The sequence below is a fragment of the Trematomus bernacchii genome, unplaced genomic scaffold (genome assembly GCF_902827165.1).
Source record: "Trematomus bernacchii unplaced genomic scaffold, fTreBer1.1, whole genome shotgun sequence".
Classification (NCBI taxonomy): Eukaryota; Metazoa; Chordata; class Actinopteri; order Perciformes; family Nototheniidae; genus Trematomus; species Trematomus bernacchii.
Window position 1 is genome coordinate 11,281,515 of NW_022987593.1, and position 18,540 is coordinate 11,300,054.

General features: G+C 44.6%; 1 protein-coding gene across 1 annotated transcript; it reads left to right on the forward strand.

The window, feature by feature from the left end:
• The first annotated feature begins 890 nt into the window (after nt 1-890).
• On the forward strand, nt 891-4,403 carry LOC117481956 (bombesin receptor subtype-3-like). The gene is made up of 2 exons (XM_034129900.1): nt 891-1,747; nt 3,407-4,403. Exons 1-2 carry the CDS (start codon nt 891-893, stop codon nt 4,401-4,403), a joined length of 1,854 nt encoding a protein of 617 aa, XP_033985791.1.
• The last annotated feature ends 14,137 nt before the right edge of the window (nt 4,404-18,540 follow it).

The following is an 18,540-nucleotide window of genomic DNA, read 5'->3' on the forward strand; positions in this document are numbered from 1 at the left end:
CTGCCACGTTGTACTTAAACCTCCTTTTAATGGCAATAATTTTATTTTGGCGGGCTCTCTTTGTCCATATGCAAAATGAGAATTAATATCCAGAGTGACATCCTGCTAGATGCGCTTATTCAATGAATAATTTACATTAATTCAATGCTGCAAACCAGTTGCTTTACCATGTGCCCTTGTAAAATATACAATCCTTCCCTTTCTCACTTTGTCCCTTACTGAGTGTTTTCTACCACCTACTGGGAGAGGCTGTGATGCAAACACACTATGAGGAGATGTTAAAAGCTTTTCAGTGTTTTTCGATCCAGTAATGTGTTGTTATCTGTTGTCTGTGCTGCCACAGAGATATTAATACAGCTGAAGGGTGTAAACCATCCTCTGACTTATGTGATGTTTTCTCTAAACAGATCTGATTGCAGACCTGTAAAGGACTAAAGGTGTGAGGAGGAGGAGGAGGAGGAGGACGAGAGAGAGAAAGGGATTTTTGTTTTCTTGAAGGTGAGAAGTCTATTAACAGCTGGAGAGGGATTATCTGGTTCAGACAGCCACTCCCTGGAGGATTGAATGTACATGTGTTACATGCAGACTGCACTGGGACCAGTGCCGCACCATCGTGACTCCAGCTGACTCATAGGATGCAACAAAAGATGGGGGACCATGATTTCCATCCTTTTACAAATATGTTTATCCTCACAGAACATACGGACCTGCGTACCACATGACTGGAACCTGTATTTAATTATTTTGACATAAGGCCTTTTTGGATTTGGTTCTCCTCTACTGTGTCTCTGAATGGATTTGAATGAGGACCAAGGGAAGCCACTACAGTAAGCCTTACAGTCCAGGGATTTTCATACCTCTCAAACCTTTTTCTCCACGGGCAGGGCAGCATGGATCTGTCCCGGGTCCAGCCCACACACTGGAGCTCAGTCCAGCCCAGCTTCTCTCCGCTGCTGCAGTACGATGAGTCTCGGGAAGTACTCAACCACACCTTCAGCTTCCACAGCTCCATAATGCTTCCCTCCACTTTAAATTCCCCCACTGCCTCCCTCAATCCACCTCTCCCCTCTCTGCTGCCCTCCTCTCTCCTCAACCCCGCTTTAATCCTCACCCCTTTACTCTCATCCTCTCAACAGACGCCCACTTTTGACCATGATCCCTTGTCCTCCACCTTTTCTTTGAAGGACTTGGCTAATCTGGAGAGCATGCTCCTCTGTACTCTGCACGAGCCCAGCACCATCGCTCTGACTGTCATGTACTGCCTGTCTTTCATTCTGGGATTTGTTGGGAATTTGATGTCCCTGCGCGTCCTCACCAACAGGCGCAGCCGGCAGCTGGCGGGCGTCAGCGCCACGCGCAGCCTCCTGGTGAACCTGGCGGTGTGCGACCTGGCTGTGGTGCTGGTCTGCATGCCCATCACCCTGGGGAGCCAGATCTACAAGGCCTGGGTCTACGGGGATCTGCTCTGCCGGGCGGTGCCCTTCACGCAGGCTGTTTCGGTCTCTGCTAGTGTGTTAACGCTAACTGTGATCAGCGTGAATCGCTACTACAGTGTTCGCTCTCCACTGAGAGCTCGCTCCATGTTTACCCGCCGTCGAATCTTGGCAACCGTCGCCGTGGTGTGGACGGTGTCTTCGATCATGTGCGCTCCTATAGCCGTGATGAACCGGCGCCGGGAGATCAGCTTCGGGACATTTGCCATCTTGGTCTGTGAGGAGAAGTGGCCTCAGCATCGCCTTAAACAAGGGTAGGTTCTCCAATAGACTCAAATCTAGTCTGTGATCTAATCTCAGCCGCTCTGGCCTCCAACCAATTTTAGATCTTTTGTCTACTTACAAACCATGATGCAGCCTGACACACTCAGTTTACAGTGAGTCATTAGATGCTACTTGGCCAAAGTTACTCCATCAAGCATTAGCAGTTCTTGTGTGTCCAGCTCCGTTGGCGGCGATTTTCTCTCAATGGCCAATTTAGCATGTGGAATCTGAGGACCGCTGTCACTAAGAGAGTGCTCACTGATGAGCTGCTCGATAAAATAAATCAGTGATCTGTCGCATTACATTTTTTTTCTCATTCCTTTTCTTCATACCATCGAAACCAAAGCAAAGATATTTTTACTTTACTCAGCTAGATGCAACTTTTTCCCAGCAATATGTTCCTTGGTGTTTTGAGGTTACTATTAGACTTTTTTATCAAGTAGATCTTTTCTGTGATAGTGTTTTGGATCACAAACGTGATACGTGCAGTTTGGCTGTTGTCTTTTGTCTTTCCAACTTAAAGTGGACCTATCATGCTATATTTTAATAATATAGTGTAGGACCATACCTATATAAGGCATATTTATACTTTTTTTTTTTCAAAATACCAAACATCATGCATTTTAGCCATGCCTCATTTCGCTCAATTTGCACTTTTGTAGCACTGTTTTTGCAAGGGCTGATTCAGTGAGAACAGCACCATCTACAGGCCTGGCATATGTACTACAGCGTCTCCAGCGCTTTCGAACGGCAATGGCCGTGGCTGTCTCCTCCTGATTGGTGGAGTTGGCCCAATAGCCGTAGCGCCACTGTCCTGACGTCAGGACAGTGTTCAAATCTGGATCAGTTTTTATCAGATCCGTTGCAGCCCCTTTTTTAGAGATTTGGGTATGGAGGAAAATAGAGAGGGTTGTGTTTTCTGACACTTGGTGAGTTCCCTGGAACACCGGGGACACATATTCATGTATAAAAGACGTACAAAAGTGCATTTTGCATGATAGGTCCCCTTTAAAGTAACTTAATGTCAATATGTAATCAGTTGGGTCCACAACCAATTTTCTTTGCTTTTCAGTGCTATTTTAATTCAAACAGGTTTAGAGACCTTTTGTCAGAATGTTCCTGTATGAGTCATCTCCATTGTGTGCACTCAGTTTTTTCTTCATACGCCATTATAGCTTCATTGTCTGCCACTCACTTTGCACCTGTGTGCTGGCAACTGTGGGAAATAGTGTTGATTATCCACAGATACCCTTGAACCTTATGGGAGTTTCAAGACAATGCTGTTGTTTACAATACTGTCATATTGACCCTTGTATTTTGTTGGTGAAAAGAGAAGCACATGCATGGTTCTGAAAGGAGCTCATTGTTATGTCAATGACAAAACAATGAAAACAAATGAGCTCCTTTCAAAAATACTAATGAGTTTAATTAAGCTGCGATCCATAACTTCAAGGGAAGGATGTTGTCCTTTTTATTAAATATTCTTGACTCATCATGCATTTCTAAACAGTAGAGAAGAGCATATTCAAGTGTTTTACCACATATACAGATGGATATTATAAGTAGAAATAGAGAGAACAGACTTCATTTATGAATATTTATGTTTTTAAAGAGCTTTCCCTACATGTTTTTTCACTTTTCTTCCTCAGATACAACGTGCTGCTGTTCGTGATGCTCTACTGTCTGCCTGTGACATTTAACCTCACTATAGGCTTCCTGACTGGCAGGCGGCTTTGGGGAGGAAGAAAATCCACGTTCGCTGATCTGGATCCTCACAGCAAAGCTCTGCACGCCTCACGCCTCAAGATGCGCCAGAAGATCGCCAAGATGGTGGTGTGTCTGGTGCTGTTATTCGCGGTGTCGTGGCTGCCGCTCTACTTGGCTGACCTTTGGATCGACTGCGAACAAAGTCCACCATCTTGGCTCCTGCAGACGCGGCCGTTTGCCCAGTGGCTCGGCCTGACAAACTCCAGCCTGAACCCCATCTGCTACTGTTTCATCGGGGATCTGTACCGCTCGGCCAAAGGGATGCGGACGCGGTACTACCAGAAAGTGGCGTCTTTCTTCGGCTCCTCCACGTTCTCCAGCTCAGCGGCGGTGGCGTCTCCTTCCACGGTGATCACAGACTCTAAAGGGACTTCTGCTGAGCACCGCCATATTGCCGCTGCTGCTGTGGCGGCGTCTGCATCCATTGTTGCGATCCCAAGGCTGTTGAGCTTGGCTCGAGGCCAGGGGCTCGGGCAGAGGGTCGGAGACAGTTCAGACAGCCGAGTGGGATCTGACCACAGCATCTCAGACTGGTGTCGTTCCAGTCCCAGCGTGTGTGACAGCTCCTTGTTCCCGTGCCAGCTCCAAATACCACAGCTCTCTGTAGAAAGAGCGGACTTCCTGCCCACAAGAAGACACTCCGTGAATGAGAACGCAGGATCATTACCTTTGGGAATCGAGTCTGTGGAAATAGGTTTCCTGCCTTTGAGGAGGCATTCGGGTGAGAGAATATATGGTCCGTCAGCTGATAACAGCGACATCATCACCATGGGCAGGGACGTTCTCGGTTTTTCTGGGCAGCACAGAAGCAAAACATCACAAACCTACTTTCAAGTCGAAGACAGGGAGGATGAAACAACCACTATAACCAGCCTTTGAAGGCTAGTATCAGCAGGGAAACATCATTTATTTGTCCGTCCTGTAGGAGGTAAAACACACACAGCTTCTGATTCATTCTGCAGTAGACAGTGTTGGTTAATCCCTTGCAAAAGCCACTGTTTGTATGGTGGATAAACTGATCTGGTCTGCACACTACTTCTTTCATTGTGCAGTATTCTTCTGGTACCACCAAAGCACAGGGGCTTTAGGATCAATGCTTCGACCAACGAGCTCATGCTGACGATGGCAGGTGGAACGAGCGGTGACGGAGAGAAGCCTCCGGGGGAAGAGCCATGTTTTAATAGCCTCCGGCTGGGAAGCCAGTTATCATTAAAAATATCTCATTGAAGCAGTGCGTCATTACACACAAGTCATACCATAAATGATTGAGCTGCAAGTCACAGTCGTGTCTAACATTGGCTCAAGACCATAACCCAGCAGGACATATCAGTGTAAGGAGTGTATTTGCTTCTCTTTCTTTCTTAATGATAAAGAAGGAATATACTGTATCGGAGATTCTGACATTTCTCGTCTTTGCAGGATACTGTCACCATCATCTTCTGCAGTCTGTGATGATGTGTATTTTAGCAGCAGTTGTTCATGCGTGCAGTCATACAGGCGATTTGAATGAAATAGTATATTAATCAGATAATCTTAAACCTACCTTTATAATGAGTGTTTTTATTTTCTTATGAACTAGGAGGGTATGAAAACACATGCAACAGATTTCCAAAGCTAAATAAGCTAGTTTTCATAATTCAAAGGAAGTTTTAAGGGTCAGTTACCCCTAATAAACCAAAAAAACATAATTTCTCCTTCACCTTAAGTGGTTTCTACTCATGGGGATTAATTTGACCTGGTGTTGAGATAACGTTTCTCTAATTTTGATGAATGCAATTGTCGTTATGGTTCTCAGAGGATTTAATCATTTCCAAAATCAGTTTCCTAGCCATCTCAATTTCACCTCATCATTCAGTCTGACACTGTTCATAATAGTCTTTTTCTGCCTGCTGTGTCTGGGGATAATTTTACCCAAACTAATCAGTCGTTAATTAGATATCTGTCCTGCCTCCTCAGTCAACAGTGGAGTAGTGTTTGCAGGAAGAAGTTGACATGTTTTCATGCGGATTTAAGAAGCCACTTTAGCTCTGTGGATTTTTCTTGTAAACAAAGTCCCCCCAAAAAATACTGTGTCTCTTTGAAGCCTTAAAAATCTGCAAACCGGATTGTTTTTTACTTTAATCCTACATTGTTTACATCCACGTTTATTTACTAGCACACTGTTTCTTTGAAGATATATTCTGCCATTTCTGCTTTATCAGATATACGGTGCATGCGATCTACCACGGGAGTTACCGCGGTGTCCCAGTGGTCTTTTTCTTTCTTGATAAAACCTGCACGTTGATGTGTGTTTAGGTGTGTTACTGCTAACCGTAAATCAGTGTAAACATGTGAGACACACGAAACAGAAATCTCAAAACCAAGACAAATGAAACATGTCTAGATACCACTAAAGGTTAGTCAAACATGGTTTCAATTTAATGGAGCTGACCTTTAAATGTTATATATCAAACTGGCTGTACCATGAATATCTGTATAACAGTTTTAGGAATTGATAACAGGATAGTGGTCGGCTCGCTGGATTCGCTGCCTGTTACACCGGTAAATGCCTTGTTGAGTAAAGGACTGACACAGGGTGAAGTATTAGCTTTAAAGGTTAACGAAATAAAACAAACACACACACACACACACACACACACACACACACACACACACACACACACACACACACACACACACACACACACACACACACACACAGATGCATGTACACGGACAACACCATCTGCCCTCAGGCTGCTTCCAGTTGTTTGCAGGACAGAGGTGGTGAATAGCATGAACTGCTGTGACATCAAGCTGCTAATCACACCCCCCGCAGCAAAAGTGAAGCAGTGCGACACTTAAGGCATCAAATTGTGTTGAGACTGTCCTATTTATGTCATTGGATAACGTCGCTTTGTACCTTAGAACATCTCTATGCCATAAACTGTGACCGTGTCTTTCATCTCTCCTTCTCGCTTTACTTTCATCTACCTCTCTCTTTATCAGTTTTGCACTTTGTTGACTGAGGACATGTGTAATTAAAATTGTGCATTTGGTGTTTCATTAAAAAAGCTAACATTTTGTCCGTTTAACTGCGATTCATTTTCTCATATGTTTAAAGAACATGAGCAAGAACAAAGCTTTACTTAAAGGTGGGGTAGGTAATTTTGGAGAAACCAGCTCGAGATCGCTAGAATTTGAAAATACACAGCCGGAAGAAATCTGCTACTTCCTTACCGAGCCCCTCCTCCAACACGCACGAACGCGCACATGACCAATGAGGGCACGAGATAAGTTTGTGCACAGATGGAAAGCTGACAGGCAGGTAGGCCATCCAATCATTGTATTGGTCGTGCTTTTTACAGTACTACTGCTTCCACAGATGAAATTTTTTTATGGATCTTTTGTCAAAGCACTTAAGATATTCATTGCTATCGGGATGTTAAGAGCATTCCATGGAATATAACAAAAAGTGTATCTCGAGCCGGTTTCTCAAACTTACCTACCCCACCTTTGATATAAATTCAGCTTGAGGATTTTAGAATTTGTCCTTTGCTAATAGGATCTTAATTAAGGGTGAAAGGCCTGAAATAGACGGATAAAAGTTTTCTGCACAGTTTTCTGGACAGTTCTTTTGTCAAATATTCTCTTCCGCCAGCCTTGATTAAATCTTAATGGGATCTGAATTAAGTTATTAGCAGCTCTCATTGCTTTATGAGAAAAATGTCAAAGAGGTTGGAGGAGGGAGCAGTTCAGAGCCAGTCTCATCGAGTTTATGAAATGGACATCACAGAAGGAAAACCCTAACCCTAACTTTGGTGAAGAGAATTTGGTAACAGTCATCTGCAAAAAAGTATTCTGATATGGCTTTGGAAAGGTACAGGAACAACAATAACAATGTTAGCGATTTGAAGATAAACATATGTTTTTATTGAGCAAATTACTGAAGCTGCCATTTTCTTGGGAAGTCGTTGCGTGTGATTGGCACAAAGAGTTCCGCTTTATCGGAATCAGTCGGATCACAATCATCAGACGATGATTGCTTGTTTGAAGCTGTAAAAGACAAGGTGTCACCTTCAGAGTTCACCTTCTCCTCTCAGTCTGATCACCTTGATCCAAACGCCTCCCTGAAATAATGGATGACAGGCTCTAATTAAAACGGCAGGGTCTCGGTTTCCATTTAACCTTAAAATAAAAAAATTATTAAAACTACTTTGCTTTTAGAATATAAAAATATTATTGCCAAATTCAGATGATTAATACAACATTAACGAGTGGCGAGCAGAGCAACTTAACTACTGAGGCATTACAAAACTATTATTAAGCCTGGATCCTCCTATACAAAATTGTCAGCAAACGTTTAAGGCCTTTTTCTCAACATCTTGTCTTGGTAACAGTCATTGCATTTTGTGACATATTTTGCTGAATATTTTAAGAACAAAAACAATAACGATATCATTGGAAGGCTAAGAATATCCTCTTTTTGCAACAGTGTCACATTTGATCCAACATACGGAGGTGTTGATATGAGTCAATGCAACGTTTCTCCGACTGGTCACTTTATTCTAAACAACATTTTCATCCCTGGGGGATACTGAATGTTTGATGCAGTGGAAATGATGTGTATCATTTACTTCGGGCATCCACGGTCCAGCCAATTTCAAGGGTTGATAAATATTTATGGTTAAAAGAAATTCCTTTTTTGGTAATGTCTTCTCTTTCTCCAGCCCCGTCAGTATCAAGGAGCTTGATTTAGTTTGTTTCTACCTCTGTAGAATATTCAATTTATATTTGTCATATAATACAAACTCTCTATTTTTACAATAAAAAAAATAGCTTCTTTGATGACATTTCAGGATGCCAGTAATGTATAACTTGCAGGGACCTGAGAGCACCGCAGACATTTCATCAGTTTGTAAGTTTCAATCTGGTTTTTGAAGCACACACACACACACACACACACACACACACACACACACACACACACACACACACACACACACACACACACACACACACACACACACACACACACACACACACACACACACACACACACACACACACACACACACACACACACACACACACACCCCTCTGCTAATATTAGAGGCCTTTTATGTGAGATAGGTCGAGCTATCACACAAGGCTTTTTCTATTTATCTGATATTTCTTCATCCCCGTCTCTTTCATCCTCAAACACATGGTGGGATATTTTACAGTTTTTCTCGATTGCTAACACACTAAAATGTTACATAAAGCTCAATTATTTTAACTGACACTCAAAGAGCAAAACATCGGCTCAAATCTCCAAAACTCTAAACACGTTTTCAGCTTTTCACACAACTTGCAAATCAACATGGCACTTTTTGCAAACCACTGCACACGTTTCTCCACGTAAGACACAGGAATCTGACATAAAGTCACGTGTTAGCAGGTTTAAAACACTGATATTCAAAATGCCTCACACATGGACCCATAATCAAGACACACGTTCCACCTGACCAAACACCTGATAGCATAATTGTTGGCTCATCAATCAGGATGTTATCACTATAAAAAGACCACAGGTGAGTACTTTCTTACAGCAACAATGGAAGCCAACATGGAAGCAAGAGCCAGAGCAAGAGGAAGAGGAAGAGGAAGAGGAGGAGGAAGAGGTGGGGTGAGAGTGAGAGGAGGAAGAATGAGAGGTATAGGTAGAGCTGGAGGGAGAGGACGTGGACAAAGAAGAATACTCTCTAATGAAATGAAATGTTATCAACCATGGTTTGACGATGAGAGAGGCTGGACAGAGGGTTCAGCCTAATCTAAGCCGATTTACTGTCGCCTCTGTAATCCGGACACTTAGACTTGAAAAAAGGTTACCAGTTTTTAGCTCTGCATAATTCATGATATATCAGTGCTTATATCTGTTGTGTGAAACGTATTTACTTCATTACTGTAATTGAATTGTTGGCATGTTGCATACTATAACTGTACAGAAATCCTGCACAATTGACTGTGGTAAACTTACTTTTATGCAACACAGACACTGACCAACCACTATATCTGTGTTGTTTATCTGAAGGACTGAGAAACAAAGAGGTGCAGGTGGAAGGCTAAGGGTTTTCAATGAGGCACAGGAAGCAGCAGTTACAAACTGGGTTTTGGTAAACAATGCCATCACACTTAGAGAGATCCGAAGCATAGTAACTATGTGCTGAGATGCATGTTGCACAATGTTATTTTGGAATAAAATGTGATTTTTTTCAACAACTCATTTGTATTTCTGCATTTACTGTATTTCTGTATAAGCAAGCAACTTTCTCTGCAGAAACCTCTATGTACAGAGCATAGCCCATCAAAGATGAAAGTGCTTTAGATTATGCTCAGCAGTGTGTAGTTGGGTGGTCAAACCATCTAGTATTATGAATGAAATGTGTTATATTTGGTGCAAAAGTTTGCATTTGGTAAATGTGTATAGTTTTGAGTGCAGTTCTTCACTTAGCAGGAGAAATGAGGTGTTTTGCACTTTGGGTGTGGGGTTTTGTGAATTGTGTTTAGTGTTCTGAGAAACAGAGCAATTTAAAAAGAAATGTGTGTTTGCAATCGAGAAAAACTGTAAGCAACAAATTAAAAACATGTTTTTGACATGGAGTAATACCAAAAATATCATATTAGGACATTATGTACACACACACACACTTCATCTCGGGTATCCTGAGGACTTATTTGTTCTCTCAGGTCTTTTTTTGGCCAAATCCTCTCATCAATGTATTTTTCTTTGCACTCACCCCTATTATCTGCCTCTTCCCTTCTAGTTCCTTTTTGTTTTGGCCATGGCCTTACTCCATGCGTCATTGCTGCTCCAGTATCAGAATCATGTGCTAACCCTAACCCATATTTTTAAAGAATATGAGCAAGAACAAAGCTTTACTTAAAGTGGACCTATCATGCTATATTTAAATGATATATTGTAGGGCCATACCTATATAAGGTATATTTATACGTTTCTGTTTTCAAAATACCAAATAGATCATGCATTTTAGCCATGCCTCATTTCGCTCTATGTGCTGTTTGCTGTCTACGGGTCTGATTCTGCTGACCACGCCCCCCTGCAGGAGAGGTGAGCCATGCTCTGATCAGCTGCTGGGCTGTCAGAAGAGGGGGAGAAAAAGAGATCTCCGTCCTCCGTGTTTTATTATATAGAGTCGTTATTCATTTGTTTTAAAGCTCAATAAATAACAAAGAAGACCGGCACTTTTCTAATTTTGTCCGGAAAATTTAAACTTTAACGGACATCTTGACCGGCGAAAGTAACTGAAACTGAAACTCTGCCGCACGGTCCCCTCGTTCCTTGGAAGAGGCGGAGAGGTGGGTGTTTGTCATCTGCTGGTGGACTAACCGGAGAGAATTACAGTGCTTGCCTCGACGGGGAGGGATTGCATTGCATTAAAGCAGCGGGAGCAAACGCTTGCCTCGGGGAGGGAGAAAAAAAGCCACAGCGGAGAATAAACAGAAGGGTAACCATGGTAACTATGGGCGGGAAGTCTTCTTCGCTGCTTTTGTGGCAGACTACAGCGCCACTTACAGGCCTGGCATATGTACTACAGCGTCTCCAGCGCTTTTGAGCGGCAATGGCCGGCCGTGGCCCAACCCCACATTCCCCTGATAGGTGGAGAGTTGGCCCAATAGCCGTAGCGCCACTTCTGTGATGTCATAGAAGTGTTCAAATCTGGATCAGTCTGTATCAGATCCGTTGCAGCCCCTTTTTTAGAGATTTGGGTATGGAGGAAACTAGAGAGGGTTGTGTTTTCTGACACTTGGTGAGTTCCCTGGAACACCGGGGACACATATTCATGTATAAAAGACATACAAAAGTGCATTTTGCATGACAGGTCCCCTTTAATATAAATTCAGCATGAGCATTTTAGAATTTGTCCTTTGCTAATAGGATCTTAATTAAGGGTGAAAGGCCTGAAATAGACGGATAAAAGTTTTCTGCAGTTTTCTGCACAGTTCTTTTGTCAAATATTCTCTTCCGCCAGCCTTGATTAAATCTTAATGGGATCTGAATTAAGTTATTAGTAGCTCTCATTGCTTTATGAGAAAAGTTTCAAAGAGGTTGGAGGAGGGAGCAGTTCAGAGCCAGTCTCTCAGGGGTTTCCTGATTGGACGCTACTCTCCGCAGGATGAGATTATTTGTTATCGACCTCTGTTAAAAATCACATCTGCAAATAATTATTCTGATATGGCTTTGGAAAGGTACAGGAACAACAATAACAATGTTAGCGATTTGAACATAAACATGTTTTTATTGAGCAAATTTCTGAAGCTGCCATTTTCTTGGGAAGTCGTTGCGTGTCATTGGCACAAAGCGTTCCGCTTTATCGGAATCAGTCGGATCGCAACAGCCAGGGACGTGCACAGACATTTTGGGGGGCAGGAGCTCAAGTGAGAAAAAGGGCACTTCCCATAATCATTTATAAAAAAATGTTTTAAAACAAAAAGTTAAAAATAGTTGCACATCTCTGACTTACTGACCAATTTATTTTAATACCCTCACACTCACGCAATTGTTTAATACTCAAAAGATTTCTACAAAATAATCAGTTAGCACAGAGACAATGGTCTTCTTTAGTATTCACTAAGCACAAGAGCAGACGACAAACTAGTTCAATGAATAGTTATTAAATGAGCAGCCAACAATCAAAATTATGAAGTTACTGTTTAAGGCAGGACATTGGCAAAAAGATCGTTATGTCTGAATTCATAGATATAAAGCTAATCTGCATTTAAACATAACATTTCCGGGGAAAATACTGACTTGACGTAAGTAACTATCTGGGGAAGTTGTGAGGTGCTATGTTTTTTATCCTTTTCACCTGCAATGCCTTGGTAACTGCATGCAAATTTGCGCATTTTAATTAGGCCTAGTTAACGCCTAATTTGCATATCAATGTGGCGATAGTGATGACGTTATATCTCACACAGGCTCCGCCCTCTACTGGACTCTATGCGTACTACCTCTCAACCATACTATGCGAGCATTCACTTACTGAGATATTTATAACCATAGCCGTCCCCCGGGGCGGGCCTACCTGAATGCGTGCACAAGCCCACCGTATATAAGGCGGCCACGCCTCCCGTTCCCGTCATGCTTTTCTCTTCAGCGAGCGAGCAACAACTGAAGCAGAGAAAGTAAAAGGTTTGAAAGAAGAAGAAAGAGTTATCATACCTCCATGGAGTCGCCAGTTCTAGAGACCCGGGCCTGTCCTTCGTGCCCTGACTTAAATAGCGGGCGCCAATCCCCACCACCTCTGCTTCGAGTGTTTGGGGGACCAGGATATGGCCGAGGCGGTGCCATTCACGTTCGCCATTCACGTTCGCCATTCACGTTCGCCATTCACGTTCGCCATTCCAGCGGGGCGGATGGCTCCATTTGCCGTTGTCGGGCACTTCCGGGTCTGGCGTCCATGGAAGTCCACCGCCCAGGGCAGAGCGCAGCTGCTCCCAGCGGGCAGCAGGCTGGGCAGAGAGCTGAAAAGAGCTCTGCCCCTCTGCCGCGTGACAGGGCGGCTGCAAATAAACACGGGTGTGTTGGGCTAGAGATGCCCCCACCTCACCAGATCAGAGCGATTATTTGGCCGCAAGTCCGAATTAGTAGCTTGGTCTACGGTGTGGCCGCCGCCGCCGCTGCCTGCCGTGTGATGTCCCTGGGGGATCGCGCCGCATGGCACTCTCCAAAAAGGACCATGTTGATCTCCCGGGAGCCCCCGTGTTTACGGAAGGGCTCTTTGGATCGATCTCCTTGGTCACGTGGGTGAGGAGTAATCGCGGGCTGCTTCTTGCTCATCCCCAGAGGAAAGAACACTGTCCCACACTCCCCGCCGCCGCTGTAAACTGCAGTATAGGAGCCAGCAGGTGGGCGCGTGCACGTGAGTGGAATAAACCGAAGTGCTGTCAAAGCACTGTGCAGGTTCAAGAGACGCTATTGCCGCGCGGACTGTTGTCAGAAAACACACGTTGTCTGGTATAATAGCTCCGATTAATGCGTTTCACCGTGGGTGAAATACAGCGTTAATACGAGGGCGCGCGGCCCCCCGTGAGAGTGGCCGCGGTGTGTTCAGGGACCTCTGCAGAAGAACGGTGGGTTAACCTAGTTCTAGTGTGATGTGTGTGTGAAAAATGCATTCAGTAAAAACCATTGCATTTATCCCAGAGTAAGAGTCATTTCTCTCCACAGTTCCACATTTCCCCATTATGTCAGTTTCAAAGAGACGGCATTATGACACCCCCCCCCCCCCCCCCAGGGCGGGCCGCGGTGCGTTCAAGGACCTCAGTAGAGAATCGGCCCTTTCTGTGTCAGCCCCCGATGAGCCAATCTTCCTGTTATGGAAGGTTTGTCGGCGGTGTAGGCCACCAGAGAGTACTACAGCTTCTTAGCTGCGGCTCCACAGCTGCTTGCATGTCCCCTGAACATAGTTTTATGGGGAATGGAAGCCCAACTGTGTACTGACAGAGTGGATGGACGGGGCACTGAGACTGGGTTACTCACTCCAGTTTTGCAGCGTCCCTCCTCCATTCAGGGGCATAAGGTGGTGTGCGTGTGAAAAATGCATTCAGTAAAAAACGATTGCATTTATCCCAGAGTAAGAGTCATCTCTCTCCACAATTCCACATTTTCCCATAATGTCTCGTTGAGATTGGTAAGATCCGTTTCATACGATGTTAATTGGGCACCCATTATGAGACACAATTCCCCACTCGCCGCCCCAGTTGTAACTCCAGCATAGGAGGCAGCCAGTGGGCGCACGCATGTGAGGGTGATTAACCGCAGGGAGTGTGCGCTGTGCGGGTGCAGGGACATTATGGCCGGCGTGTGGTTGTCAGAAAACACACCTCGCCTAGTGTAATAGCTCCGGCGATTGGTTCACAACCATCGAACTGAAGGACGCTTACTTTCATGTTGAAAATTGCTTCAAGCACAGAAAATATTTGCGTTTTGCCTTCCAGGGGGTAACCTACGAGTACAACAGACTACCGTTTGGCTACTCCCTATCCGCACGCACGTTCAGCAAATGTGTGGCCACAGCGCTTCAGCCGCTGCGCGACCGTGGCATGAGGGTGTTCTTTTATCTAGACGACCTCATAGTCATGGCCAGGTCCAGGGAATGGGCAATGTTTCACACAGCCCAATTGATCCTACACCTAACCAAGTTGGGTTTTGCGGTCAATTGGAAGAAGAGCTCCCCCATACCTCACCAGCAGGTGCAGTATCTGGGGATGTTGCTCGATGCAGGCAGGCTACGCGCCACCTTGTCAGAGAGCAGACAGGCATCCTTGCTTCGGCAGTTTGCAGACTGCGACAGGGGGCAACGGTGACAGCGCTGACCATTATGCAGACTCTGGGTCTCATGGCAGCTGCTCACTTCGTGGTACCGCTGGGGTTGCTGCATACGGCGGCAGGTCAGCCTTCAGTCAGCCGCTTATGTCGCGGTTTTTGCAGGAGTCAGGAGGCAGCGCCCTCCTCACTATTTTCCATGCACACTCTTCACGGGTAAGCGTGTCTGAGTGTGGGGGACGTGGTGCACTTACATTCTCCCCATGCTCCTTAGGGACCTGGGAGGCGTGGTGCACGGTAGGTCCCATGCAGGGCTGGGGTCAGCAGGTATCTGACCCCCCTGGACATAATGCACTTATGTTTTTCCATGCTCCTTGGGGACTCGGGAAACATGGTGCGCAGTAAGCCCCATACAGGGCTGGGGGACTCTCCCTGCCTGCCTATGTTCACTTTATTCTAAACAACATTTTCATCCCTGGGGGACACTGAATGTTTGATGCAGTGGAAATGATGTGTATAATTTACATTGGGCATTCACACACACACACACACACACACACACACACACACACACACACAACACACACACACACACACACACACACACACACACACACACACACACACACACACACACACACACACACACACACACACACACACACACACACACACACTTCATCTCAGGTATCCTGAGGACTTATGATGAGGCACTTCACCTCATGATTGCTTTCCTTTCTTCAGGCAGCAGGTTATTTGATTCTCTCAGGTCTTTTTTTGGCCAAATCCTCTCATCAATATATTTTTCTTTGCACTCACCCCAATTCTCTGCCTCTTCCCTTCTAGTTCCTTTGTGTTTTGGCCATGGCCTTACTCCATGTGTCATTCTGCTCCAGTGTCAGAATCATGTGCTAACAATAGCCTGTTTTTCTTTTCTTATGTTGGCAAAGGACAAGGGCCATTTGACACAAGAGAGCATACCCAGTCTAGTGAAATGCACAAAAGGCACAGAAACCGTGAACCGAAAATGAAATGATCTGCATAATGAAGAGGTAACTGTCGCGGAGCCAAGAACACAAATCACAGCTTATATTTTATTGATGATGTTGATTACAGAAGAGAAGTGGATTGCACAGAAACGATGTTTTGCATCGACATAACATTGAATAGCTTTTACTTAGCAGACTGTGCAATGATGTTTTCTTGCCACATTTTCCTCTGGAGGAGGCAGTTTATTTTGGGCATGTGGGGCAATTTTTTTTATATTATAACCTTTAAGTATATTGTAATTTAAGTTGTACACCAGGCTATGTTGTGTTTGAGAATCACCCTTCTCCTGCAGCTCTTCTCTTCCCCCTCGTTGTCCTCAGCCCTTTCCTCCAAGCCCATGAATTTGCACATTATTCATACCACTTACTTGAACTAGTCACAAATTCATACATCATCCGGATTGTGATCCCGATGCCGGTTTTCTTTGCGACCTCCGGGGCAATTAAAGCACTTTGAGATGATATACCATGATTTGAGTCTTCAGAATCAGAATCAGAATCAACTTCATTGCCAGGTACGTTTACACATACAAGGAATTTGCTTTGGTAATATAATTAATGGATAAGTTGCCATAGTAGGTACAAAAATAAATGTATAAGGAAAATAAAGAAGTCTTCTGACAATTTTGATGAAGCCTTCAGAGATGGAGAGAAAATGTTGCCTTTAGTTAAGCCTTCTTTTAACCACCAATCTGTAGTGATCGTATCTTTGCTGTGAGGCTAACTTCGGCTCAACAGGTTCGTCAAAACCGTGAGCAGAAGCTAAACAATGAGCAACTTCTTCTCTACATCTCACATCGCCGATATTGTCCGACTCTCTTTATGATAAGTTTGTGTTCCTTTTTTGAGTTTGTTTACAGTGGAAGGGAACCATTTCCTACAAGGTTTTTACTAAAGTGAAGTGAACACGCATCTGCATTCGTAAAACACCAAATAAGAAAGCTCTCGCTCTGACATGGCGTGTGATTTGCTAAAGTGTCTCTTTAGTGCAGGGGTCGGCAACCCCTGGCACGCGTGCCAGCATTGGCACGCGGCACCGTAGCCAGTGGCACACTAGGAATAAGTCGAATAAGTGTGCAAAATATTTAAATTGTATTTTCGGATCCTGAACGAGACCGCCGCCAGAGCGCGTCTCCCCGTTACCTGCAGAAGGAAGCCATGCACGCAACGCAGCCCCGCTCTCTTTAACTCCAGGTGACTTTCTGCCGCTTTCCTCCGTGGTGCAGTGCTGATCGTTTCACCACGGAAGAAAGCACTTCACAAATTGCAGTACCCATAAGGAGCTTTACAAATGTCGCAGTTTTTGCGTGGCTGTGTGTGTCTTTAGTTGAAAGCCCAGTGGCGATCTGCTCATCTCTCATTGAAATAATATGCTACAAAGGGGCGGACTGGCCATCTGTGTGTTGAACTTTCCTGTCGGCTCCCAGACCGTAGTCGAGGAGGGCAGAAGCAACGAGCTTCAGGTTCAATAACCCACTTTAGCTTAAATGACTGGAGAGAGGCGAGCTCTTCTTGAGAGGCCGTTGCATTTATTTAGCTGTTCTTCTGTTTCACAAAATACATCACAGACCTCTGTTTTTCTGCTGCCTCGTTTCACTTCCAGAAACATACTCACACGCACACGCCACACCCCTCTCTCTCTCTCTTAAAGGGACAGCGATCTCATCTCACTCTGCATGACCCTAATATCATAACATGTGTGTTCTGGAGAATCACAGAACGGACGATCGTCCTTATTATTATGCCGTTTAAACCAATTATTTAAATGTGTTTGTTAAATTCGGTATCATGTAAGTTGCGCTGACAGGTCCACACACTGCTTCCCCGCAGCGAGGCCCCCCCGCCCTCCTGTTGATAGATCACGAGCGTCAAGCTCCTCAACATCCTCAACACCCCCCCCCCCCCCCCGTTGATAATTCTCGATCGTTGGCACGCTGATAATTTTTTTTTTTTTAAATGGCACTTCATATCAAAAAGGTTGCCGACCCCTGCTTTAGTGGATCAATTTAGCCTGAAAACAGAGCCATAAAGAGGTGAAAATGTCTAGTTTTCTTTAAGAGCACTTGTATTACAATATGCTAAAACGCATTGGGCGGTCTGCTCGTGCATATAGTGCACTGCAACCACTTATAGCAGAAGTATATACTCAACACATAACAAGCCTGCACCTTCCATAGTGCAATATGAGGCTCAGCGCCAGTTATTTCAGGAAGACTGGGTATATATACATTCACTCCGCAGCTGCATATAATCAGCTCATCACGGGCGTTGTCTATAACCTATTACATTCACCTCATTCTCCGGCAGCCAATCACTGTGCTGCAGCCAAACTTTAAAATGGTTCTCCTCTCTCCTGCAGTCAGCTGTGATTTCAGGTGTTCATGCTGCCGCCCGCCTCCTCCCCATCCACCTCCTTTCATCATATCCAGTGCCAGGAGAGCTAATTCAAAGACCTCATCACACCTCCTCTTCATCCCATCTCTTCATAAAATCCAGATCTTCAGCATCATCACCAGTGTCTAGACCCCGGGGGGGTTCCCTATATGCTCACGGCTGCATTTCCCCCTTTGGATATACGATTTTAGGATCGGGGTCTAATCGCCAAAGACTTAACATTTATCATATGACATGTGTCAATAAATGTTCTTTAACCTGTTAA